The 27369-nt window shown below is 37.7% G+C and overlaps 3 protein-coding genes across 3 annotated transcripts in view; 2 read left to right on the forward strand and 1 right to left on the reverse strand.

The window, feature by feature from the left end:
* Nucleotides 1-1210, forward strand: part of LOC111371008 (nitrile-specifier protein 5-like) — a 3362-nt gene extending 2152 nt beyond the window's left edge. Inside the window, exon 4 of the mRNA XM_022992937.1 lies at nt 5-1210. Coding sequence (XP_022848705.1) covers nt 5-964 — 960 coding nt within the window. The 3' untranslated portion in view covers nt 965-1210. The remainder of the gene's footprint in view (nt 1-4) is intronic.
* A 20939-nt stretch (nt 1211-22149) lies between these two features.
* Nucleotides 22150-23431, forward strand: LOC111370243. The gene has a single exon (XM_022991928.1). The coding sequence runs from the start codon at nt 22696-22698 to the stop codon at nt 23356-23358; it is 663 nt and encodes a 220-aa protein (XP_022847696.1). The 5' UTR covers nt 22150-22695; the 3' UTR covers nt 23359-23431.
* A 2975-nt stretch (nt 23432-26406) lies between these two features.
* The window catches only part of LOC111370344, a 2601-nt gene continuing 1638 nt past the window's right edge, over nt 26407-27369 (reverse strand). The window contains exon 3 of the mRNA XM_022992010.1: nt 26407-26716. Coding sequence (XP_022847778.1) covers nt 26572-26716 — 145 coding nt within the window. The 3' untranslated portion in view covers nt 26407-26571. The remainder of the gene's footprint in view (nt 26717-27369) is intronic.

Consider the following 27369-nt stretch of genomic DNA (forward strand, 5'->3'; position numbering starts at 1 on the left):
GCAGCTGGAGCAGAAAGGTACTGGACCAGGATCAAGAAGCTCACATGCTATAACCCTTATAGGTGAAAAGGTTTATGCATTTGGTGGCGAGTTCACACCTCGTGTCCCTGTGGATAACAAACTATATGTGTACGATCTCAATGACAAAACATGGTCGATTGCTGATGCAACCGGGGAAATTCCTCCTCCTCGTGTTGGTGTTACAATGGTATCAGTTGCAGAGACAATATATGTTTTTGGTGGAAGGGATGCTACACACAAGGAGCTTAATGAACTCTACAGTTTCGACACGGTTACAAACAAATGGACCCTACTTTCGAGTGGTGCGATGGGGCCCCCACACCGCAGTTACCATTCGATGACCTCAGATGACCGGCGAATATATGTCTTTGGCGGCTGTGGGGATGCTGGACGGCTTAATGATCTATGGGCTTATGATGTTCTTGATGGAAAATGGATCAGTTTTCCTGTGCCAGGGGAGAATTGCAAGCCTAGGGGTGGACCTGGACTAGTTGCAGTTCTCAGGAAAATTTGGGTCGTGTATGGTTTCTCTGGAGTGGAGCTTGATGATGTACATTACTTTGATCCAAATGAAGAGAAGTGGGTTGAAGTCGAGACAAGTGGAGAAAAGCCAACACCTCGAAGTGTATTCTCAACTTTTGCGGTTGGGAAGTATATATTTATATATGGTGGAGAGATTGATCCAAGTGATTTAGGCCACCTTGGTGCCGGAAAATTTTCTGATGAAGTCTTTGCACTTGATACTGAGACGCTAGTGTGGAAAAGATGGGGAGATATCTTGACTGCTGATTACCATCCGGGGCCACGAGGATGGTGTGCATTTGCAGGTGGGCAACGAGATGGCCAAGAGGGATTATTGGTGTATGGTGGGAATTCTCCTAGTAATGATCGACTGGGTGACATTTTCTTCTTCACTCCTTCGTTTGATGTGAATGGAAAATGATGAGAATCGAGATGTTTTTCCATATATGATGATTTAGTTGCAGAGAAACGGATGATGATGTTTCTTTTAGTGTGCATTGTGCTTGTAAGTTGCTTTCTAGAGCAATGAATAAAAATGGAATTGTTGTATCAAAACTATGGGGCGCCGGGGTGTAAGACTTATTTTCAGTTTTATTAGTGTTTCGTACTTTTTCACATATCTTGCTAGAAATTGAATGAATCGACACACATTCTAAGAATTTCTGCATCTATGAAGAGCACGCGACGCAGTTTTCTCTTTATTTCTTTTACGTCTTTATGCTTCTGGTTAGCCTTAGTAACAGTGAAGATGCCCACATTGCCTTCAAAAACCGTGCAAGACCAAACCAGACCAGGCAACCTTAGAAAAAATCAGTTGTCTTTTTGTACAAAATTTGTAGAAAAATCTGTACTTATAACATTATTTTCTGAAAAATTATGAATTTCTATATCAAAGCTGCTATAGCAACAAGGTTTGCCATCAAGGTTTCAATTCGAGGTACACTTGTCAAATGGTGATCGGATAGTTTAAAACGAAAAAAGAATACACAACTTACTAGGAGCTGACGCTCAATAATTGGATGCAAAACCTGTTTAGTGGCCTTGTCAGAGTAGTTTAGTTCTTTCTCTATAGGCATATAAACCTTTATACAACAGTCAGGGAAACTTGGAGAGGAGGCTCCAAACCTTTTAATTTATTGCAAAATATACCTTACTCTTTTATTTTTTAGACCACAGTCCCAAACTTTTTACTTCAATGACAATGGGACTGCATTGGACGGATTCCAATAGTGATGGCAATGGGGCGGGGTGGAGTGCGGCGGCGCAGGGCAACTTTTTGCCCTGTTTGTTGTCCCGTTTAATTTTTTTTACTTTTTATTTTTTTTACATTTTCAAAGTTTCAAATTATGTTATTATTAGAGAATAAAATACAAATTTAAAATGAGTTTTTAACAATGAATTGTTTAGAAATAAAATTATTTTTAATTTTTTTTTTTTAATTTTTTCTTCACGAGACGAGTTCGAGGCGAGGCGACCATTTACGCACGGGACGGATTTTTTTGCCCCATTAGGGACGAGGCGGTACCGGGACGGGGTAAATTGCCAATTCCATCCAATATTTCGTTATTCAATCAAGAAATTAGATATTCGATTCAAATTATCAAATTAAAATTGAGGAGTAAAATAATAAATTTAGATTTTTATAGAAACATAATTAAAAAAAATTAAAATAGAAAACAAAAAATTAAATAAATAAATAAACTATTCATCTTCTTCAAATCCCCCCTCCTCCCAACCTCACCTATTCCCAATGCAACCACCAAAAACCAGAAAATCAGTCACTATCAGCCACTGTCACCGACCAGCAACCGCAGCATCGTAAACTCTCTGATCCTTATCACAAAGTTATATGTTAAACTTCTTCATAACTTATTTCATTTGTACCCTCAAGTTCTTTTAAATTGGGTGAAATCTACCAAGCCCCATGTCTATTTTCTCCACCCACATTAACTAGTAATCTCCAAGTCCGATCTGTTGACACCCCCAAATCACACTTCAAAGATTCTCTACACCTACAATCGCGCCATGAAGGGATTCTTGGATCGGCTCACCGTTGACCAAGCCGCCAAGATCAGCCATGGAACTCACCGCTGACTAAGCCACCACGACCATGTCGTGCTCTGCAGGTAACCAGGTAATTTCGGCCCTGATCCATATATTGGTGGTGGTAGTACCGTATCTGGGCTTGGATAATTGTTGCTTGAAAAGCTTTCGGTTGATTGTGGTAAAAAATCGAAGTCGGGTTTTAGTATTTACCCTTCTCCTCGGCTTTCAACTACCGTTGTTGAGCCTTATAATCATGTGCTTTCGACTCATTCTCCTTTGGAGCACACTGATGTTAATGTGAATGAAGTTTATTTCAATGATGTTTGGCTATGAAGTATGCGTTGGAAAATGGTTAGTTGCATTAAATTGAAAAACTGTAAAATTCAAAAAGTAGAACTTATCAATCAAATTTCGTGATATCACGATATTCTAAAATGAAATTGCGTATCGTTAATTACTGTGACCTTTGTAGACAATTATTTTGAGGATACAACGATCAAAAAATCACTTGTGTAGCGATTTTAGAAATCACCAGTGTGCTCCAGAAAAAAAGTATATAAGTATAAAACTTGAGTATGAAAGATTATAGAATATAAAAATGATAAATTAGTTTTTGATGTAATTTTTTCAAAATTAGACATGAGTTTATATGCCTTGGGGCATAGTTTAATAGTGTAAAGGATAGGAGTGAGGTTATATCATGTCTTATTGGCAGCTGTAGTGTGGGGGTTCAATTCCTGAAACATGGAATTGGACTCCTTGTAGGCGCAATGTACAGGCAGCTCTTGTTCTCTGACCCGATGGGGCACATCCCGCGATTTACCTCCCTCACAAAGCTCTAGGGACAGGACGGTAAAACCCTCAAGGTTGAGGTCTAACCTTTTTTTTTTTTTTTTTTAAATATGAGTTTATAACCTTTTTTTTTTTTTTTTTTAGATATGAGTTTATATAGTCAGAATAGATATATTTGCCTCCATCACGGTTCAGAAGTATTTGCAATTTTAATAAGTTGTTGAAAATGGGTTGTTTAAATATGATCATATTATTGACAGTTTAACTCATTAGATAAATTCGAAAATGATTAAAATAAATAAAATAATATTATTTTAATTATCATGTGGGATGTGATCAAATCTCCCGCAAATTTCACATTTTTCGCCAATTGGGTACTTTATCCAACTTAGTTATTTCTTTCAAATAATATATTTATTATATAAAATCTAACACTGCCAAATCTGTGTATGTGAATGAAGTTTGGCTACGGTGGTATAGCAGTTTGTTGTGGCGATGATAGGCGATGGAATCGTGTGGATGTAGTGACGGCAATGGCTGGTGATTGGTTTTCTGGTTTTGGATTTCCGGGGTGACTGTGGGAAGAGAAGATGAACATAGTTCATTTTTATTTTTATTCTTTTGTTATATATTTTAATTATTTTATTATAAAAAAATCTAAATTTACTATTTTACCCCATTTAACTTGTTAATTTGAGTCAAACATCTAATTTCATGGTTGACTAATGGAATATTGGATGGATTCTATCCAATGAACTCGTGCAGTCGTTAAAATGAAAGGTTTGGGACTACGACCAAAAATGTAAAAAGTTAATGTGCATTCTACAACAAATTGAAAGGTTTGAGACACTGCAATTTTACCTAACATTTATTATTATGGTAATAGTAGTTTTTAATAGCACTCCGATACAATCTTCATGAAAAGCTATATCTCGGAATATGCATGAAGGTCAGGTACCACATGCAAACATGGGTTGGGTGTAACTTCCAACGTAGCAAATTGTATTTTCAAAATCGCAACAAAGTATAATAATCACATATGACATGATTATCGTTGTTGAGCCATGATCTCCTCTCATTAAACACAACAATCCAAACTTGTATTTTCAAGAACGCAACAAATTAAAATAATCATATATGACTTGATTGTCATTGAAGAGCCATGGTCTCGTCTCATCAACAACCACTATAACTAACTCCTTGTTTTTTCAAGAACGCAACAACGAATAAACATATATGTATATGGCTTGATTCTCGTTGCAGAGCCATGGTTTCATCTCATCAACCACCACTATCCAAGGTCCCATTGGACAAGGCTAAGGCAAGATGCAAAGATATAACAGTTGCTGAAGTTCCCATAACATATTCCATTTTATTCCTCTAAAACAATAAATAATATCTAATTTAAGTATCGAAATAACCAAGCCCAGCCTTGGCCTAAGGCAGTGGCCTAGGGCCTCATGACCTTAAGGGCCTCCAAAAAAAAAAAAAAAAAAAAAAAAAAAAACCCCCAACCCCGCCACCACCTCTACCCCCATCGTCGCCACCAGATCCACCACCATCCTCGTCGTCGCCAACAAATGCACCCAATGCCTAAAAAAGGTCATTTGTTTTACCTAGGGCTAGAAGAAGGCAGAAACAGAATGGGAGACATTGATTTATTGAATTTAGATCATTGATTCCATTAGTGAGCGTTTCGCACGGGTAAGTCGCTAACAATTAAAAGGGATCAGACGATTGTGTAAGGGACAAACCTCTTGAGACAAAGTCTCAAAAAGGGGTGTTCTTTTATTGGCGATGACTTTACAATTGGAAATCGAAAACAAAATGCCTCCAAAGGGCGCAAGCACACGAGTTACTGAAAAAAGTGTTTAAGTCTAAACTAAGGAAATTAAAATTACATGTTCTCTGTTCGATAGTTTTTGATTCGGTACTTTGCTCTATGTCTTTTCTCCCTTTTATACTCCATGGATGATCTTTTGTGATCAACCGCCTAAAAACTGCTTGATAGTTCTGCAACTGCCCACTTTCCTCGTAATGGCCAACTTGTCATGAAAACTGCCTTTTTTAACTGCTGTCATTACTTTTCGTCGTTCAACCGTTTTCGATTGAATTCCTTGAATCGTATAACGTGATAGAGCTACTTTAATAACTGCTTTGATAACTGCACTTCTTGATAACTACAACGCTTTATGTTTGTTAAGACTTTGGGCGACTTGAAGGTTTGGACGAGAATAGAGTAACAGCTCTGGGCGACTGCATGGCACTCCATTCGCTCAGATTCTGGGCGACTTGCAAATTTGGGCGATGGCGTTACCACGTTCTTGGGCCTCCCTATTTGGGCCTTCATCTTGAATTGTTTGATTGTGCTTCATTCTTTGGGTTATCTGATTTGGGGATCCTCCAATTGGGTTTCATTCCTTAGGCCGTTTGATTTGGGCTGAATTTTTATGTGTCAACAATTACCCCCCAATATGGCAGAATTAATAATAATTATTAAATTTTGCCATATTCACTTTGTGTTTCCAGCAACATTCGAGATTCCCAAGAATTTCAATCATTGTTTTCTTCCATAACTTGAAAAGGTGCGTCGTTTTGCAAACCTTTATAACCCCCCAAACACGCCATTTCACTGTACACCATTAAATCACGCCTCAAATTTTTCGCGTCTCTCCCACGATTTACTGTTCATCTTTTGCTTCCCTGCTACATAACCCTGAAAAACTTCGTTCCATCTCAAATGGCTACTTCACAATCTCAAGCTGGCGACTCCTTTAGTTTTGATGACTTTCAGAAACTTCCGAGTCGTCCATACATAACTCCGAGTTTTCTTGCGCCCGCCGATGTCGAACGCAATGAGTTCTACTTAGGTCCTTTCTTCAACAATGCAGAAGCAGTTGAACAAGCGACGGTGGGTCAGCTGTTTCCTTGTACTCAAGGCCCTCCATTTCTAAACTCTCTGCCACTGGGGCCACTTTGCGAAAGAGGTATTCACACTTGCCTAAATCTAATGTAGCTTTCCGTAGGTGGCATGCTCGTCTTGTGGGCCATGGTCCTACTAAGGCACTTTTTGATAATGCTAGGATTTCTAATTTGTTAGAAATCTCTATTCGCCCCCCTACTTTTGATTCAGCACTTTTTTCGATTGCTTTGAGTTTTTGGTCTTCTGAGTATAATACCTTTATTTTCCCTCTTGGCCCCATGTCTATTACTTTAAGGGATGTTGGGGCCCTAGTGAATCTACCACCTTTGGACGATACCATTTTTCCTGGTATCTTGATTTCTGGTGGCGCCCCAAAGTTTGGTAGAAACTACACTGAGTCTTATTCAAGCCTGCAAACCTTTCACAATCATTCAAGCGCTGAGTCTTTCCATACTGAGCGAGTGGCTTTTCTTCTAGTTTGGCTTTGTAAATATGTTTTGTGTGCGCCAAGCATAAAGCCCTCCTTGAGTTATTTATCCATAGCGCATGAATTGGCTCGTGGCAGGCCTTTGAATTTATGTTCTTTCTTTTTGGCTTCCCTTTATAGAGGCATGGCCTCTCTTCAAACTCAATTGAAGAATTGTGCATCTCCCACTGGTAGTGGACCTCTTTGGTTCACTCAACTATGGTTGAGATCCTATTTTTCATTGCTTGGTGCTCCATCAATTTCTCGCTCCTCTGCTAGCTGTTATGGGCTAGCCATGGAGCCCTTGGCTCCTGTAAATATGTTCAGAAGGGACATTTTTTCATTCTTTTATTCTTTGGATTCAATCTCTTCCTTTTTTCCTTTTCCTCTTTTTTTGACTCCAGACTATGTACATCCCCCCTCCACTATAGACAGCGCGAGCACCTCCCTGCTCATTTGGATCCATTTTTTAACCGGGAGGGAGCTATTTCATGATATTTTAACTGGGACCAATGCGAAGGCAGGGGTAGAAATTTATGCTCCACAATTTTTTGCTCGCCAACTTGGTTTCGGCCAAACTTGGCCTGTTCCTCCTTGCTATTCAAGGAACTTAATTGACCGTTTTCATATTATTAATAAGGCGGAGGCAGATACTATAAATGCTCGCAATCTTCTTTTAACCAGCTATTTTTCATTAGCCCCCTTCAATTCTAGTCACGCCATCCATCCTCTTTTTGAACAGCTCTAACCGTCAGTGAAGCGTAGATTATTTGCGGCTGATGCCAATCGTGCCTTTCATTCACTAGACCAGCCGAGCATTTCTTCCCCTCCTCCTGTTTTAGTCACTCCTTTGTCCATCCGGAGTCCTTCTCCTCCTTGTCACGCTAAACAGTCTGCTCGTCCATCTTCTTCTCTCCCTGACAAGCCTACTACAGCCAAGAGTGCCCCAAGCTGCAAACGGCCAGCCTCAGCATCTCCCATTCTGGAGGATGATGTTAATGATGATGATGATACCCCTCTTATCGTCAGGAGGAAGGTAATTAAATTAGTTTACTCACAAGCATACTTTTCCATACTTGAAACTTTTCTGTGTGCTGATGATTTTTTGGACTTCTCAGAAAAGTTCAGCCTCTCCTTCAAAGGCTTTGGCATTAACAGCTCCTGCTCCATCATCCTCCGCTGAGGCTGCTTCATCCAAACCGGTTGAGGAGGGGACTACGCTTAAAGAGACATCTTCAGTCCCAGAATCCTCATCACAACCCATGGATGAGCCACCTTCTTCCCAGGGCGTCAACCCCCCAAACATCAAAGCAGAAGGTAATTCAGTTTTTTGATGCCTTACCTTTGCTTGTGCTATTGGTTTCTGATTTGTTGCTCTTGAGTTTTGCATATACTCCTATGAGTCTGCCCGTTGTGGCAACATCTTCTCGCTCAGATAAGGGGAAGTCCTCACGAATGGAGGAGTCATTGGTGGCAGACTTGGCTGAGAACATGCCATCTTCCACGATTGTTGATGAGGTAATATTTGCTTCACTTTTATTTCTATCTGGTTCGTTGTAGTGAGAATCTTTAATATTGGCAATTTTCTTTGCAGGATGCTGACAAGATTGTGCGTACTATCCAAGACTTGTTCGCTTTTCGGGGACAAGTCAAGACGTCTCACCCTGCTCCATCTGATCGTCCTGCTGTTTCTTCAGAGGAAGATTTGAAGTTCCTCAAGCAGTCGATATTTGAGTACGTGTCCTTCATGGATATGGACATTGGTAGGGCTAGTGCTGCCAGACACAAGGATAAACTTGAGCATTTGAATGCAAAGTTGGAGCAAGCACTGGCGCTTCCGTCGCTCAATCTTTCTGTCGATTTTAAAGCGACGTTGAAGGTTATCCACTCCGAGGTCCTTTCTTTGCTAGCCAAGAATGCTGAACTAAATGCCAAAAGTACTCAATATCTTCGAGCTGTATCTGAGAAAGAGTCTTTGCGTATGGAGATCAACAAGGCTGAGGACGAGTTGAAAGAAATATCTTTCGAAGTCATGATTGAAGACTCTTTGATGGTTAATCTGGCTGCTCAGATGAAGGAACTTCAAGCCAAAATGGACGACTGCAAGGTGAGAATGGCTGCAACACCAGGGAATTGAGCGAACTAAGTCCTTGGTTGAGCAGTACAAGAAGTTGGAAGTTGATGATGATGTCGTGGCCGAATTGAACATCACTTCCTCTCGACAGAACGAGGATTGGGAAAAACTTAGGGAACGAATTCGTTCAGTGTGGGGTGGACTGTAATTAAGACATATGATGGCTTTTTCTTTTGTAATTTGATTTTCCCTTTGTAACTTTGTTCATCATTAATGAACATATATATTAACTTCTTGTGCATTTATTTGACGTTTGTTTTTTAGTCGTCAATTCTTCAAGCATTTAACTGCTTTGTGCTAAAAATCTTGCCCATTTTCTTTTGATATTTCCACCACTTTTTCCAAGACTTTGGGCTATTTAATTTCATTTACTAGGCAGAATGTGGCTGCTCATATTCTGTCTTTTCATCTCCACCCCCTATAAATGCACGTATGCTTCGCATTTTCCATCTTCCATCTTCATCTTCATTTTCTTCTTCGAAACCAATTTGCTGCCATTGTTTGGCACTCTGACAATCAATCCGATCCGAAACCTTCGTCTTTCTATAAAAATGGATTGTTTAGTCCGCCCATTTTACTATTTGCCTTGATGTCACCTTTGGTGTGGGAGGTATAGGAAATATTTTTTGGCCAGCAGCAAAGTTTTTACCATCGAAGTTCTTCCCATCGTCTCTTTGTCCTTTACAAGGAGTCGATAATAGAAGGCAATTTTTGGGATGCTTGCGGGCCACATTGCTTGCTGAGAGTGCTTCTCAGCCTCTTTGCCCGCCATTACAGCGATGCATTTAAGAAGGTGGTGAGGCCAGTCCACCCTCTTACTCGGCGATCAATCGGGAGATTAGCTTACTTTTGATTGTAGTTTGTAGAGCATCCATTATTTGTATTTTCGCATCTTTGTAATGAACGTTTGATAATAAAAGGACTTTATTTGAACGTATTTCGCTCTGACCTTGTTATCCTTAATCGTTCAACATATTTTGATTATGCTTTTATCTGTTCACATTCCCATAAAGAAGGAACATATTTTTTCAAATATTTGCCGTTAATAAATCTCACGTGCTTGGTGCCATCTAAATCTTCCAAGTGATACGCTCCATTGGACAACACACTGTTTATTTTGTGTGGTCCTTCCCAATTGGACGACCACTTCCCGTACTTTGGATCCTTGCTATCCAAAGGGAGTATCGTCTTCCAAACTAGTTCACCCAGGCTGAACGACTTGGCTATGACTTTTTTATTATAAAACCTAGACATTCTTTGTTTTTGAACTTGCAATCTATCTAAGACGTCCAACTTCAATTCGTCTAACCCCAATAAATTTTGAACTAGTGATTCGACATACTCATCATCATTCAACTTATGTTGCAAGCACACTCTAATCGATTGCACGTTGATTTCCATAGGCAAAACGGCCTCCTGCCCATAAACAAGTTGGAAAGAAGTAACTTTGGTACTTGACCGAGGTGATGATCTATAAGCCCATAAGGCTTTGTTCAGACATTCGTGCCAATTTCTGGCATTTTCATCTATCATCTTTCTGATGATATTTTTTAGAATCTTATTAGAAGATTTCGCTTGTTCGTTGGATTGAGCGTGATATGGTGTGGAGTTTACTAATTTAACTCCAAACTCGCTCAAAAATTTGTTTACTTGATCCCCATTCAAAGATGTTCCGTGATCTACCATTAACGTTTGTGGAATTTCAAACCTATAAATGATGTGATCACGGATAAACTCTATAACATTCTTCTGGGTGATCTCTTTCAAAGGTACCGCTTCTACCCATTTGGTGAAATAGTCGGTTGCAACTATAACAAAAGTATGTTGCTTGGACGATGGGGGATAAATCTTCCCTATCAAGTCTATCGCCCAACCCTTGAAAGACCAAGGTTTAATAATAGGTGCCATCTCTCGCGCTGACACCCTTTGTATTGGACCATGCTTTTGGCATGCTAAACAACTCTTTGCATATTGAATACATAATTCTCCTATCTTTGGCCAAAAATATCCACTCCTAATAATTAACTATCTCATCTTTTAGCCAGCTTGATGAGCTCCATATATCCCTTCGTGCACTTCAGCCATGATCATCTTGGCTTCTTACAAACTTACACACTTTAGTAATACACCATCAGAGCGTTTTTTAAACAACTCTTCATCTATTAGTGTATAGTTCAGCAAACACAGCTTCATTTCCCTACTAATCCCTCCATTAGGTTCTTTAAGGAACCTTTTAATCTCTGTTCTCCAATCCATTGCATCTCCATCTTGTATGCAGTGAAGTTCAATCTTTCTCGTCCGTCTTTGAGTCACGGGCAATATGATTCCATACTCACAAGTAGACTTCCAATTCAAAACCTTTGAGTACCCTAAGGCTATTTGGGCTAACTCATTTGCCACGTCATTATATATCTTATTAACGCATTGAAGTTCTACTTGGTCGAATTCTTCCAACAACTCTTGGGCGATCTCATATTGACTTATAATGGAATCACTTTGGCATTTAAAATCACCAATCAATTGGTGGATTACCAATTGAGAATCGCCTCTAACGATTACATTTCTTACTCCCATATCTATCATTAGTTTTAGGCCTACAATTAAGACTTCATATTCGGCCTGATTGTTGGTGCACATTCTGTCTAAAGTGAATGCGAACTTATAGCAAATCCCTAAAGGATTAATCAATGCTACTCCTACTCTTGTACATTTAGAGGTTTTTGACCTATCGAAATACAATACCTAAGGTTTTAACTCGAACGAATTGATTTTTAGTTCAATTTCTTCAGGCATGTCAAGGCATGGATGATCGGCTAGAAAGTTAGTCAAAGCCTGATTTTTAACTGCCTTTTGAGGTATATATTGTATCTTGAATTCTGATAAAGCTAGTGTCCAAAGGCCTACCCTTTGGTGTAAAATAGGGCGCGAGAACATATACTTAACTAAATTTACTTTAGAAATTAAATAAACGGTTACGGGCCGTAAATAAGCCCTTAATTTTGTACATGTGAAATACAATGCAAGACATAATTTTTCGATAGCAGAGTAATTACATTCACATTTCGTTAACCATCTACTTAAGTAGTAAATTGCCCTTTCTTCACCAAATAGGTCTTCCTGTGCGACCATTCCAGCTATTGGTTCTTTTTCAGCCGATACATACACTTTCATTGGCCGTCCTTGGATTGGTGACACCAACACTGGTGGACTTGATAAATATGTCTTCAAGCTTTCAAAAGCCTTTTGATGTTCTTCTTTCCAGACGAATTCGTCCTGATTTTTCAGCTTTAAAAGCGGCGAAAAGACTTTAGTTCGCCTTGTACAGTTAGAAATAAAGCGTCTTAAAAAGTTTACTTGGCCTAGAAACCTTTGCAATTCTTTTTTGTTGCTAGGTGGTTTGGCCTCTAAAATGGCCTTCGTTTTATTTTTATCAAGTTCAATCCCTCTCTTGTGTACTAAAAAATCAAGAAAATTCCCTGCATTAACACCAAATGCACACTTCAAGGGATTCAACTTTAGCTTATATTGCTTCATTCGCTCAAACGAATATTTTAACTATTCGAAATGGTCCTCTTCTTTAATGAACTTGACTACTATGTCATCTACATACACTTCAACAAACTTGTCAATCATATCATGAAATATTAAATTCATTACCATTTGATAAGTTGTCCCTGCATTTTTTAAGCCGAAAGGCATAACCACCCATTCAAAACATCCTAGAGACCCAGGGCATCTAAAGGCAGTTTTGTGTATGTCTTCTTCAGCTATATAAATTTGATTGTATCCTGAATACCCATCCATGAAAGAATACATGACATGTCCGATAGTCGAGTCTACTAAAGAATCCACTGTGGGCATTGGATACTCATCTTTGGGTGCAGCTATGTTTAAATTCCTAAAGTCTATACACACCCTTAGTTCACCATTGTTTTTTAGTACTGGCACAATATTGGACAACCATTCGACATATCTAGCTGTTCTAATAAAACCTGCTTTCAATAATCGCTCTATCTCTTTCTTGATTTCAGGGAGCACATTAGGAGCAAAACGCCTAGGAGGCTGCCTATGAGGTTTAAAATTAGGCTTAGTTGGTAATCTATGTTCCATCAAGTCTCTATTTAAACCAGGCATTTGTTCATATTCCCAAGCAAAACAATCTTTGTACTCTTTTAGCAAAGCGATTAATTTGTTACTAACCTCTTGATCGAGCATCTGACTGATGAATGTTGGACGATCTTCTCCTTTATTGCCAATATTTACTGTGATCAGAGAGTTTTGTGCTTGAGCGTATCCAAGTTTGGCGATCCGCATCACTTCATCGTCCAGTTCCCTTGCAAGTACTTCCTCTTCTAAAGAGTCCACCTTGTTGACTTCTCGGCCAATGCTTTGTTCTAACTTGAATATTGTCAATTTGTCATTCAGCGCTTTTAGGGCTGTCTCTTCTTTTGCCTTGTCATTGCATTCCTTATTGAAAGCCATTAATCTGGCTTTGAAGGCCTGAATGTCGGTCATTTGCTTTCGTAACTTAGAATCCATTCAAGACTCCTTGATTATTCTTTTGCCAATTACTGGCTCTTCCAGGGCCACTATATTTGGCCTCATCTGTCTGAACATTTCAGTGAGTGCATCCACTGAAAATGGCTCTTCGCTTTGCGCAACAACTTGAGTTTCTTTCCCATCTTGTACTACCCTGACAGGTCCATAGTTTCCTTCGTACATGAATTTTTCCACCGAGTTTGCTTATGCGACAAAAGACCTATGATCGGCCTGTACCACCTCTGCTTTGCCTTTGTTATTCCAAAAGATCAGGCATTGATGGAGCGATGAGGGTATACAGCGACTTCCGTGTATCCAATCTTTTCCTAGTAGCACATTGTAACTAGTAGGACCATCTATTACAAAGAAGACAGTGGTCCTAGTAGTCGTCCCTATAGTTATGTCCAATGGCATAACTCCCTTAGCTGAAGTTGCTCCTCCATTGAAGCTCGTGAGGATGACTTCTGTAGGAATCATGTCACCCTCTGTCTTTGCGAACTTCCTCATCATCCTAGATGGAATGGTGTTTATAGCTGCTCCATTGTCGACAAGTACCTTTACCACTGGGATGCCGTTAACTAGAGATTTAACATACAATGGTCTCAAGTGTTTAGTCAATTTCATGGCTGGCCGTTTAAAAATAACCTTTTCGACAGCCTCTTTTTCTACTTCCTGCTTGTTTTCTGTCGAATTATCCCCCTGTGATAAGTCGACGTGCAGCATATCGCGTTGATCCTCTGTCTCCTGAACTTCCTTCTTACTTTTTTCTAATGCTTCCTCATCAGTTACCTAACCTGTGGGAGGGGGCATTATTCTTGGAGGTGATCCATACTTTTCAGAACGAGGCACTCTCTTCTTTCTTTTGGGTGTCCCGTACAGTACGTAGAAATCGAAAGGACGTCCTCTCGATGTAGTTGCTTCAACAAAGTATTGTGCGATACTCCTCTCTTTCTTCTTTCTGCTTCTAGGTCGATTTCTTCTTCAATGTCTGTCATCCCGTCGTCCTCTTCATCGTTGTAGGCCTCTCTAGAAGTCTAGCCTTCTTCACATTCCAGCATGCAAGCTTCTCCTTCATTGTCCTCCCTCTCTTCTTCTTTTTCTTTATTCTTGAATTCATTGGCCAGTAAGTAATTATTGGCCACGACAGGGGGCAACGTACCGAATTGGATAGTAAGGGGCTGATCTGGATCTTCTCCATCCCTTCTGTCTCGCTCAAACTTTGATCTTCCAGAAGAAGTTTCTGGCAGTTCTTTCATTGATTCATCTGTACCGGTCTCTTCACTATCTTTGAGGACATTTTGATTGGCTACCTTGAGTAGTTTAGGCGCTTTAGGATGTGGCACTCCCTGTTGCTGCCTCATCATCCGTCCATAGTTTCGTTGGAAACGCCTTTGTTGGGTTCTAGTCATTTCATCGAAGGGTATTGCCCTTCCTGCATTATACTGGAATGAATGCCATACATTTGGCCGGCGAGGTTGCGGCCTGAATGTTCTTCCATTATCTGCTGGCCTGAACTGCCTCTCCAAAGGCGGTCCTCTATAGAATGATGTACCTCGCCCTCTACCAGGTTGAGTATTTGGGAAGAAGGTATAGCGATGGGGATGCTGCCATATCCCTGGTTTCTCCGTATTCATTTCTCTTTTACATCTTGCACACAGGACGTCTTCGTCCTTTTTTGGTTCCTTCCCCTTGATTCGTTCAAAGACACTGGGATGTAGTCTAGGATCCTCTTCTCCATCATCTACGACCAACTTGAATTTTGGCAACTTGTTTTTGAATCCAGATGTCGCCATGTTCACTCCAAGTGGCTGTGGAAAAGGATTTTCATCCACTGCCATCTTCTTCTTATTGTTGAATGTAATTCGTCCTGATACAATGGCATCCTGCAATACATGGCGAAAAACCAAGCAATTGTTAGTCAAATGTGACCATGCATTATGTCACTTACAATATTTTTTACCCTTAATTTGTTCAGGGTTTGGCAATTTGTGCTTATCGCTCAACTTTATCTGCTTATCCCTATATAATTTATCAAATATAAGGTCAGCTTTGGTTACATCGAACGAGAACGTTCTAGCCTTTATGTTTACATCTTTTATGGGCTCATCTTTACCCGATGGTCTAGGCTTGGCCATTATGGGACAAGTATACATATCTCCTTTAACCAATTCGGTCAAACACATTTCAGTCTGGTTATATGATTCGTCACTGATGGTATGAACATCAAAATTTGGGTCATTGTAATAAGTCCCTTTACTAGAATTTTTCATCTGTTCTTCCTCTCTTATCAGTCGTTCATACCTAATTACATTTGCATTCAACTGAAAAAGGTCAGGAAATTCCTTGTCCTGGAATTTCTTTTTTAAATCAAAGCTCAAGCAGCCCTGAGTGATTTTGATAAATTCTTTTTTGGGCTGAGGTACAAAACACTTGCTTCTTGCTGTCTTGAACCTTTGGAGAAAACTTTCTGCCCATTCATTTGGCATTTGACGTAGATTCGCCAAATCAGCAAAAATGACTTCAGACTCAGTTTTATAAAACTGAGCGTGAAATAACTGTTCCAATTGTTGCCATGTTTGAACAGAGTTCGTTGGCAAGTTGATGAACCAGGAGAAAGCTACTCCTGTTAATGAACTAGGGAAAAGCCTTATTTTATAGTAATCGGTTACATCACCACTTTACAATGTGAATCGCCCTATGTGTTCCAGAGTATACACCTCTCCTAAACCGGTAAACAGTGAGAATTCAGGCACCTTATACCCTCTAGGCCATGGATATGCTTGGTCTACCCAATCAGGATATGGCTTTGTGTAAGTCGGCCTAATGACGGGACGCACCCCAAAAGCCATCTGATCCTGTACGATTTCCATAATCTGATTTCTCAACATGACGTTGGGGTCATATGAAATTCCTACAGGTTGATTAACCGGTTGATTTGCATGAGGCCTGATGTTTGGCCCTTGATTGGCAACAAAGTTACCATGATTAGGGCCATTACCATTAGCCTGAACATCTATTCCCTCATTAACACGTGGGGTATTCTGTCCATTGCTTAGGACATTATCTCTTATATTTGGATTGCCCCCCAAGTTAGGCATACCACTACCATTGTTCTGGTTTTGCACTGCAGTACCCCCTTGATTTGAAGTAGAGGGACCAGAAAGTGGTTCTACCCCTTGGTTCGGATTTAGGACTGAGGGATTATGTTCCACAATTGTCCTAGTTTGAAAGTGATTTGCAAGAGGTATAACTGGTTGACATATTTGGCCTACTAACTTATTCATTGTTTCGTTCAAAATGTTTAGTTGTTTGGCCATGTTGTCATAGTGTGCATTCCCATTTTGGGTAAATCTTTCCATATTATGAATGCTTCGAAGATTTACCTGTTCAACGACGTCTTGTGTGAGCACGCATGGTTCAAGGGCTCAACTCCGTCATTGGTTCGTAACGACTGTTACTGCTCTGATTCTGTCCATCTGTTCGTAGAAAGGCATGCTGCTCCTCATATCGCTCGATCACAGACTGGATTCCTCCCTGACTTGCTACTTCCTTATCGGATCTCTGAGGCATATTGTTTCACCTTTTGTATTTTCAACACCTAACACCATTGTCCCACTGGGCGTGCCAAATTGTTTCGCGCAGGTTAGTCGCTAACAATTAAAAGGGATCAGACGATTGTTTAAGGGACAAATCTCTTGAGACAAAGTCCCAAAAAGGGGTGTTCTTTTATTGGCGATGACTTTACAATTGGAAATCGAAAACAAAATGCCTCCAAGGGGCGCAAGCACACGAGTTACTGAAAAAAGTGTTTAAGTCTAAACTAAGGAAATTAAAATTATATGTTCTCTGTTCGAGAGTTTTTGATTCGGTGCTTTGCTCTATGTCTTTTCTCCCTTTTATACTCCATGGATGATTTTTTGTGATCAACCGCTTAAAAACTGCTTGATCGTTCTGCAACTACCCACTTTCCTCGTAATGGCCAACTTGTCATGAAAACTGCCTTTTTTAACTGCTGCCATTACTCTTCGTCGTTCAACCGTTTTCGATTGAATTCCTTGAATCGTGGAACGTGATAAGGCTGCTTTAATAACTGCTTTGATAACTGCACTTCTTGATAACCACAACGCTTTATGTTTGTTAAGACTTTGGGCGACTTGAAGGTTTGGGCAAGAATAGAGTAACAGCTCTGGGAGACTGCATGACACTCCATTCGCTCAGATTCTGGGTGACTTGCAAACTTGGGCGATAGCGTTACCGCGTTCTTGGGCCTCCCTATTTGGGCCTTCATCTTGAATTGTTTGATTGGACTTCGTTTTTTGGGCTATCTGATTTGGGGATCCTCCAATTGGGCTTCATTCCTTGGGCCGTTCGATTTGAGCTGAATTTTTATGTGTCAACAATGAACATCTACTTTTAATAATCAATAGTTCATTCAATATGTAGAAATCGTGATTACAATCAAAGGTTCGTTTTCTCTATCTTCCCTTTTCTTTTTCAATTTATATTTATACGCGAATTAAATTTTTCAATGTAAGGAAATAAAACTAGTTTATTAGGTTTCTGTTTGTTTATATTTTGCTGATTAAATTTCTAGGAGAAAATGAAATAAAAAGTATGCTCAATCATCAATTTATCATTCTAATGGAGATTAGTGATTACTATTGTATTAGGTCTGTACATATTAGAGTATTAGATCTTCGAATTTTGAATTTGACATTTTTTAGTATTTGGTATCTTTATTTAATTGTTTGTTTCATTTATTTTTAAATTATCATTAAGACAATAACCTGTAATTTTTATGTAGATTGTAACAATATGAATTGCAAATAAATTTTTTTTTTCTACCCTCTCAGAATGAGCTTCTGCTAGCATTTAATTTTGACCTTGTATATGTACATATACGAACTTGACGACTTGTTAATATTCTGGCATCCATTTTCATATCCTTTTCTCTCAAACAAAAATCGAGATCTGGTGATATAACTCAGGGGCTTCTGAAAGACGAACAGGTGGACGGGAAATTAACAACCAATAAATCTAGTAGGCGGGATCAAGAAGCTATCAAAAATTGTGCTATTGTGCATCCATGAACGTTCTAAATACTTTATACTTCAATTCAGTTATAGACAGAATATATAAAAAGTGAAGTCCAAAGTAGAACAACAAATGTTCAAACATACTAATGTAAAATTTTCTACCGACTGTAATTTTCAACTTATTTGAGGATAAATTGAAAGTTTATTAGTTTCAAGTCGTGTTAGGGTAACATTTTATTATTCAATTCAACAATCCATAGATGTTGTATATACAAATCAAATCGAAATTCCATTTTCTCTCCAAGTTGGAGAAACCTTAACTGTAATGAAATTATCCTCCAAAACTCCTTGAATTCACAAGTGAATTAAAATTAAAGTCATTAATTTTGAATGCATATATTGAAGACTCTTAAATCTACTGTAAGTTTAGATTAATTGTATATATGGAAAAGTGAATTTTGATAATACTATTTTGTTAAAATGACATTTTTTTCATACGTCTTGTTATGAATTGCTACGCTAGTAAAATAATTATGTTTAAAGGCCTCATAAAAATTAGCCACCATGTTAACCACATTTTGTTTGGTGACGGAGCAGTGTAACGTGTGCTAGCATACATGGCAAATCTAGTCTCTATTTCTTCTTTTCGTTTGAATTGTCCTACAAGAATTTTGACATCGATTTGAATTAATTTTTGTCCTTGAACATTCTCCTCACATGTAAACTGGGTTTGTTTTCCATCAAAGCGTCAACACATGCTCAATTTTTATAAACTAGTGGCGAAGATAGTTGACCACATTCCCTTTATCTATTTTTATTTTATCTATCAAACAAAAGTTTCATTTATTTAAATAAAAATTTTCACATCTAAAATAAAGTTTGCATATAAGGAAGTGTTATGAGTTCAGATTTATTGTTTCAATTTTATGTTCTCATGACTTTACTTTGATATGGTTTTGACAAATCGACATCACTTCTTAACAAATAGAAAGTCGTCAAGGTTTAATGTGTTGAAATGTCAAAATTTTGTTGACATATTTCAATTCACTAAAAAGTGATGTGTTAAGGTATCAAAAATGTATGGAGAGACCATCAAATGTATTCAACTTTATGTTTTAATCTCTAGTCTAAACTCTAAAGTCTACCCTTTTTAGTTTATCTGTCAAACAAATTTCATTCATTTATTTAAAATCTAACATCTAAAATAAAGTTTGCATACTAGGAAGAGTGTTATGAGTTTAGATTTATTTTTCCAAATTTGATGTTCTCATGACTTTACTCTGATATAATTTTGACACATCGACATCACTTCTTAATAAATAGGAAGACGTGAAGGTTTAACGTGTCGAAGTGCCAAAATTTTGTTGACATTTCGAATTTACTAAAAAGTTAGGTGTTAAGGTATCAAAAATGTATTTGAGAGACCATCAAATGTTTTCAACTTTATGTTTTAATTTCTAGTTTAAACTCTAAAGTCTACCCTTTTTATTTTAACTGTCAAACAAAGTTTCATTCATTTATTTAAAATTTATAATCTAAAATAAAGTTTGCATACAAGGAAGAGTGTTATGAGTTCAGATTTATTTTTCCAAATTTGATGTTCTCGTGATTTTACTCTGATATAATTTTGGCACATCGACATCACTTAGGAAGATGTGAAGGTTTAATGTGTCGAAATGCCAAAATTTTGTTGACATATCGAATTTACGAAAAAGTTAGGTGTTAAGGTATCAAAAATGTATAGAGAGGATGCCGTCAAATGTGTTCAACTTTATGTTTTAATCTCTAAAAGTCTGCTCTTTTAATTTTAAGGAAGAGAAAATAAAGTAAGTAAAATAAGAAACAAAAAGGCAGCCACTTGCTAGTTACAAGCTTGGGACCATTTACTGCGCGCCGTGCATGCTAAAAGCGCGTTTTGGTTATCCCTCCACTCCTTTGATCCGAATTTTCGGACTTTTTTATCAAATTTAAAACTTATATTCATAAATAAATAAACTTTCAGTTGTGGTCAACTCCCAAAAAAAAAAAAATAATAATAATAATAATAAAATAAAATAAAATAAAATCCAACCCCAGCTGTATAGTTGTTTTTGTTCGTTTTCTTTTGTCGCCCACTTGAGCTGAACTTGGGTCACGGATTCGCAAACCTTTATATCTACCATTATATAGAACGTATATTGTCCAGGGAAAAATGGCATGATGGCTTGACATTCTCTCCACCATAATTGACAATCAAACTCAATGATGGTACGAGGGCTGCACTCGTAAGGTAACTTAATTCGATTCCTTATGGCACAAACTGAACGACAATGGAGGTCGTCAACCTTCTTGATCGTCCTTTGACTCTGACCCAGATATATATATACGCTAGTTGGATATTTGACCAGGAATTTTTATAAATTATAGCTCGCAAAATCCCCACTCCCTTCCAAAAGGTTGGTGAGAAATTGTGATTCTTCTTGCAAATAGGTCAAAGAGAGGCAGAAGAATCCATTTCGTTTCACGAGAAAAGTTGGCCCTTTTCCTTTGTTTATATCAAACCATAGAAAAGGAACATCAAAATGCAGTTTAGGGGCTCAACGCGTCGACTACAAACTATAATAAGCCATGTTATTTTGGTCTATCACTTAAACATTCTAATTAGAGCTTGTCTATTTCTGTTTCTTCAGAGGATTTTCAGTAAAAATAGAGCCGTTGAAGTAGACTGTGGATCCCACCTGTGAGAGGATCAAGCAAAATGATGCCTACTTTTGATTTCTAACAGACAAAAAATCAATTTTTGAGCTCCAAAAATCCTTCCTAGAGGGGCTAAGATAATTTTATCGCTCTAGCATGTATAAAGAGAAGCCTCTTTAATGAAAAACGGCCTCAAACATCTAACTAGAAGTTCATTGTGTCATTTTTACTTGTTAATATATATTTTTGTTTCTTATTTTACTGAATCTAAAACGATTGCAGATCCAGATATTCATCGTATGGAAAAAGAAATAGAAAAATTTGAGTTATATGGAAACTTCGAAGAGGTTAGCGTTTCTGTTTCGAAGATGCAAACTCTTGAAAATTCTTTCAAAAACTCAGGAAAAAAAATTTCAGTTCTGTTTTTCTAATAAAATTAGAAAATCTTGAGAATAACTTTAAGGAAACTTTTGTTCAAAATATTCAAAAATTTAGATTAATAATTACACATTATTATGGACTTTTCTTGGGTTTCAACTAAGAATTACTTAAATAGTTGCACATTTACATAATTCTTATCCATCAACAAAATTATTAAGTTGCTAAGAGTTTGAAATAATATTAAAATAGCTTTTAAAAATGAAATACTTAATTTTTTATAATCAATTATAATATTGTACTACAGTTTGTGCCTTAATATTTAAAAAATAACATTTCTATCTATGGTGTCATCTCCATTTCCGTACGAAGGAAAAATTGTGTTACATCTTTGGATAATGTGTTATTTTCCAATTTTGTATTTATCCCTAGGCTTTGGTTTCTCTATGAAATGGACTCCATGGAGGAAGGGTAAAAAAAAGTAGGTCGAATTACAAAATGTATAGTGGATTAATATATTTATTCATTGATATAAGAGTAAAGTGGCATGTGGTGACTGGTTAGCTCAGAGGTCTTCACATGCCATCTCTCATTTCCATGTTTTTTGAGGTTTTTAAGAGAATCAATGGCAGATGAAGACCACCTGATAGCTGTTCATGAAGCACAAATGAAAACCCTATTTTATTAATTTTCAAAAAAGTGGAGGCTTGGGAATGGTGAATCTTTGAAGATAGCATAGCAGAAAATTTTCTTGTTTCTTTAACTTGTGCCTTTTTGGCAATACTAAACCAGTTCACTGACACCTGTTTCCACCATTTTCTCACACATTTTTACACTGTCCCTTTTTCCTTCTGATGAATTTAGGCTAGAAACGCATTTCGATTAGGGTCTGATTCTTCCGATTCTACTCTTTTTCATTTCAAAAGCCATATTGGATTGAAAAGGCGCAAACTGCAATCTTATATTCTTCATCTTCACTAGCTTCAACTTTATCTTTTCGAATTCCCTTTTAGCCACCAAACTTTCTAGAAGTTTAATTATTAGCTTTTCCATTTTGTCTAATGAGTACGTCAATAAACAATTATTGCTAGTGGCTTTGCATTTTCCTTTTTCTCAAACAGTCCAATCCTCCCCAAGAACCCCAGTTTGTCTTTGAGATCAAATGGCTTATTTTCTGTGTTTTTTCCAGGGCTTAAAACCCTGGATTGCTGTATTTTTGAGCTTTTCAGGCAATGGAGTTTTATGGGTTTCCATCACAACTTTTGCTTTGATCTGCTTGCCAACTCTTATTTTCACTTCCTGGAAACAAAAACCAAGCCCGCTGGTGCAAGAGAAATCTTCAAGCATTTCATCAGAATGTTCAGCTGATGTTATTGAAGTTGAATCAGTGGAAGCAGAAAATGATCCAATCATGCAAATTAACCTAGAAAAAGATGACAAAGAGCCTGACGATCGTGAAGAATATTTGGTTAGATCATCACAAGATCTCTATTCAGAAAGTGATATTGCAAGTATGGATCAGTACTCAACTTCAAGCGAAGATTCTGATCGAACAAATTACTCGGGACAGAAACAACCAGATTGCTCGGACGATTCGATGTCGGACGAAGAAGGTCTGATTGAAATAGCCATCCCAAGTGGCCAATATCTTTCTCCAGAAAAAGAGGTGAAGAAGAAAAGGTTAACTGATTTCTCTCAAGAAGCCAAGTTTCAGAGTATTCCATTGGAATTCTTAGCAGAAATCAATGAAATGAATGAGGAAGATAACTTGATTGAGATTGACATTTACATGGGATCCATCAAGTGTTCAAGGTTTGCAATTTAAGCTAGCCTAAAAAAAAGTGAAATAAAAACAGCTAATAATGTATTTTTTTCCCTTTAATATCAAGGTTTTTTTTTTTTTTTTTTTAACAATTGATGAATCTTGCAATATTTTTTCGCCACGAAAGTAAAGTACAGAAACTGAATTTTCAAAGTATAATAAAAAAAAATGAAAACTAAAGAATTTGAATTATTTTTGTTTCTTTTATAATTTTTTTTAAATTTTTGGTTTTTTTTATTTTTTATGATTAAGCTTTTTAAATTTTAGAATTTTTATTTAAATAATTTATTTTAAACTAGGAATGACAACAGAAGCTGGGCAAGACCCGCATGGGATTATATTGCTCCGACCCTCGTTGTGAGCATCCTTTGCCACGTTTATAGTTTTTTATTGTAATTTGGAAAATGGACTGATGGTCTTGGATAATCAGTTCAGGTTTGCGCATAAAAAAATTGGGTTAGGCATATTTTCAAATTTGTTAGTCACTAAATATCAAATATTACGGTTACAGTTAAATAATTGGTCATACGTAAACCAAATAGTTGGTTATATACAGCAAATATTAGGTCACATACAATAACCACCAACACTGTCATCACAGCCACTGTCACCAGGGCCATTGCGACTACTCTCACCTTGTCACCGTTGCCACCCCCACAATACCACCACCACTACCAACACCACAACATCTCCACAAACAAGATTGCCACCACTAGATCCAATCTACTACCAATAACATTCATGTCAACCACCTCTACCAGATCTTCAGTCACCAAAAACCACCTCTACCACCAACCACAACCATTATAACATTCAACCATTATCGCCACTCTTGCACTACCACTACTGCCAATAACAACCTAACAACCAAAACAATCACCAACGAGAATAGAGATGTGCGAGAATAGAGAACTTCCATCTCCATCACATCACACCACAACCACCACCTAACAAGAAAACCTCAAATCCATCACTGCCACCACGTCGAATCCACCGAGAACGAATAATAGGCCGGAGGTCTTGGAAGTGGGTGCCACCAAACCGCCACAATAATGCAGCGCCTCTCACAGCATCATAACCCCTCATACTGCAAACCACCCAGCACAGTTGAGCTCGAGGTAACAACTCAGCAAACCACTACTCCATTAGAACGGATCGAGGCAATGCTCAAACCACCATACAAAATAAAACTCCAGTAGATCGAATCGAGGCGACGTTGCAATCAAACCATTGAAAAAAGAAAAACTTTAGCAGCTCAGCTCCACAACAGCAAGCAACGTTCTTCGCAGTAAGCGTTGGTACCATGCTGGTGCTTGTGATGACGACAAAAGAGAGGAGATGTAGCGAGAGAATGGAAATAGGTAGATTTATAATATTATTATTAATATAAATAATAAAATAAATTCCTGATATTTGAATAAATTAACTTGATATCTGATTTACGAATAATAATCTTTAAATATCTGTTGTGGTGTAATTTCTTCATCTTAATATAGGTGTCAAAATGGGTGGATTGACCAACTGAAGTACGTATAGATCAAGTGACAAGCCTAAATTAGTCCATTTAAAAATATCGTTGGACAATCTTCCAAATTTGTGAACCGGATGGCCCATAGACCTAATATTGCACGTTAGCACCAGCCCGGTGCTAACCCATCATTTTTATAATCCTTCTAGTAAAATTAAATGATTGGAAGAAATAAAAATAAATAAAAAATTCTAACTGATACTTTAGCAAATCAAAATGGTACAAAATTATTGATAAATCAAGCTCTCTGTGTTGGTCCAAAAACCAACTTAGCATGACTGCCATAATTCACACATCAACCCGTGAACTAGCCCAAAGTTGAATGGGCTGATATTTCAATCTAAACGATCTGGGCCTATGTGTGTGTGAATAACAGGAGCCAAAAAGAATACGAAGTGATGGATCTTTGTTGGACATTTGCTATGTCATAATTTGATTTCTTTGGAATATACAAACATCATCCACTAAAGATCGGTTTAATTCCCTAAATATCACTGAACTTTGCCAAAAATTTTCATATGATCATTGAATTTCAAAACTTCTCTAGGTAGCCACTCAACTTTGCAAACTGGAATTCCATCTATCAATGAATGGATACCAGTTGCAAAATTTAACGATTTTGATGACGTGTCCAAAGAAACTTGTGATGTGGCACGTTTGTGGACAAATTTTATGCCAAGTGAAGAAGTTGCTGATGAGGTTGACTACCTCTGATAAGTTGTATTCTCTTTAAACACGTTTCTCTAAAAAAATAAAAATAAATAAAAAATAAAAAATCAATTGAATTAAAAACAAACTTCCTTATAACGTGACCCTTATTTTACCCCCAATTTCACAATTCCACCAATGCCGATAAGCAGAAGCCAAAAATTGGTTGCCAAACCAGAAATCACCTACCCACAAATAGTGGAGAACATGTAAATCGCCCCCATCCATCAATTACCAACCCTTAAAAACCAAATCGCAACCCCAAAATCTCCAAATCACGACTAGTTTGTGCATCATACCAAGTGCTCACCTCCATAAAGTATTGTACGTCAACGATTCACTTACATAAATGCATAATGACATGGCATATACTGAATAATGTAATATGATCATAAAATTTAACAATCAATCCAACCATAATCAATTTTCGTATCAAACATGTTATATAAGTTAATACTTGACAAAGTACAAAACTGAGTAAACGTGAGATATCTTGTCCATTGGTGAGGTATATTAGACCCCAATTGTCAGGTGGCAAGACCTCACCAGTGGGTACGATATTTTCTGCCCACTATGGGCCAGAGATTAGACTTGTGGCATAGTAACCATTTAGTCTATAAATGAATCTTGATGCTACATTCAATTCCGGCTTATTCTCATCTTCCCCCATTTTTCCTCTCGAAAGTCAGCATATTCAAGTATTACACAAACATAGAATTGATAGCTGCAAAATTTGCCTAATAAGATGTAAACAAAGAACGCCTAAGCTGAAATCTAACATTTATTATCACATTACAAGTTAACAAGTCATGCAATTCGTAATAGTGAGAAATTTAATATAATTTTTGCTAAAATGACAAAAATACCAAGTCAACTGTATATAAAACAGATGGTTCGTAAATTACAGAACTGAAATAACAGATTCAAAAAGCAAGTTACTCAGTGTTAGCTGCACTGCTCATTCTTTTATCATTTACAAATCATCGAACTGGAACTTTAACCCAACCATTAGCAAAAGCAATTGCTAAAATAACAAAAGGCGTCGACATGCCAAATATAATGATATAAGGAAGTGGCGTCTTCATGGGATTTTCGCCTTCCCTTTCGCCTGCTGTTTGCCAATACCTAGAACCAGGTAAATGTTTACCTTTTCTATTTATTGATTATAATTGAAATAGTAACTATTTATCAAAGGGCTTATCAAAATAATACTCATGGATGTCCTATCATTATGCATCAAAAAAATTGAAAAGGCATGCATAGACAGGTTTGAGCACGTTGAAAGAGAGTGCGTTATATCTATAAATTACGTGGTTGATTAAGACGGAGGGGGGTCCACATTGGCCGACTCACATCAATTATTTAATTGGAGTGGACCTATTAAATCAAGAAACCTCGTCGTGGGTTTGGAACTTGACCCATTAGCACCACTTGGCCCATTTTCATTTCACTATATATATGTGATCCCTTTTACACCTAAGGTATGTTATTTAACCCTAGCCAAATTCTCTATCCCCTCTCTTGCACTTAGCCTATATTTCGTCCGATCATTGACTTTACCGTTGGAGTGCAAATGGTCACCGAATCTTATCCTCGACTGGTAGCCTTTGCCTTTTAGCGGGGTATTTCAGCGTACAAGCAGGGACGGATTTTGGGGGGAGGGGGGGGGGCCTCTCAGGCCCAACAAATTTTTTTTAAAGGTTTTATTTATTTTTTTTGCTAAAAAATCAATTTTTTATGTGTAAATTTTTTTTTTGCCACGTAGCAGCAGTAGCTCG

The sequence above is a fragment of the Olea europaea genome, chromosome 21, assembly GCF_002742605.1.
Source record: "Olea europaea var. sylvestris chromosome 21, O_europaea_v1, whole genome shotgun sequence".
In the NCBI taxonomy this organism is placed as follows: domain Eukaryota; kingdom Viridiplantae; phylum Streptophyta; class Magnoliopsida; order Lamiales; family Oleaceae; genus Olea; species Olea europaea.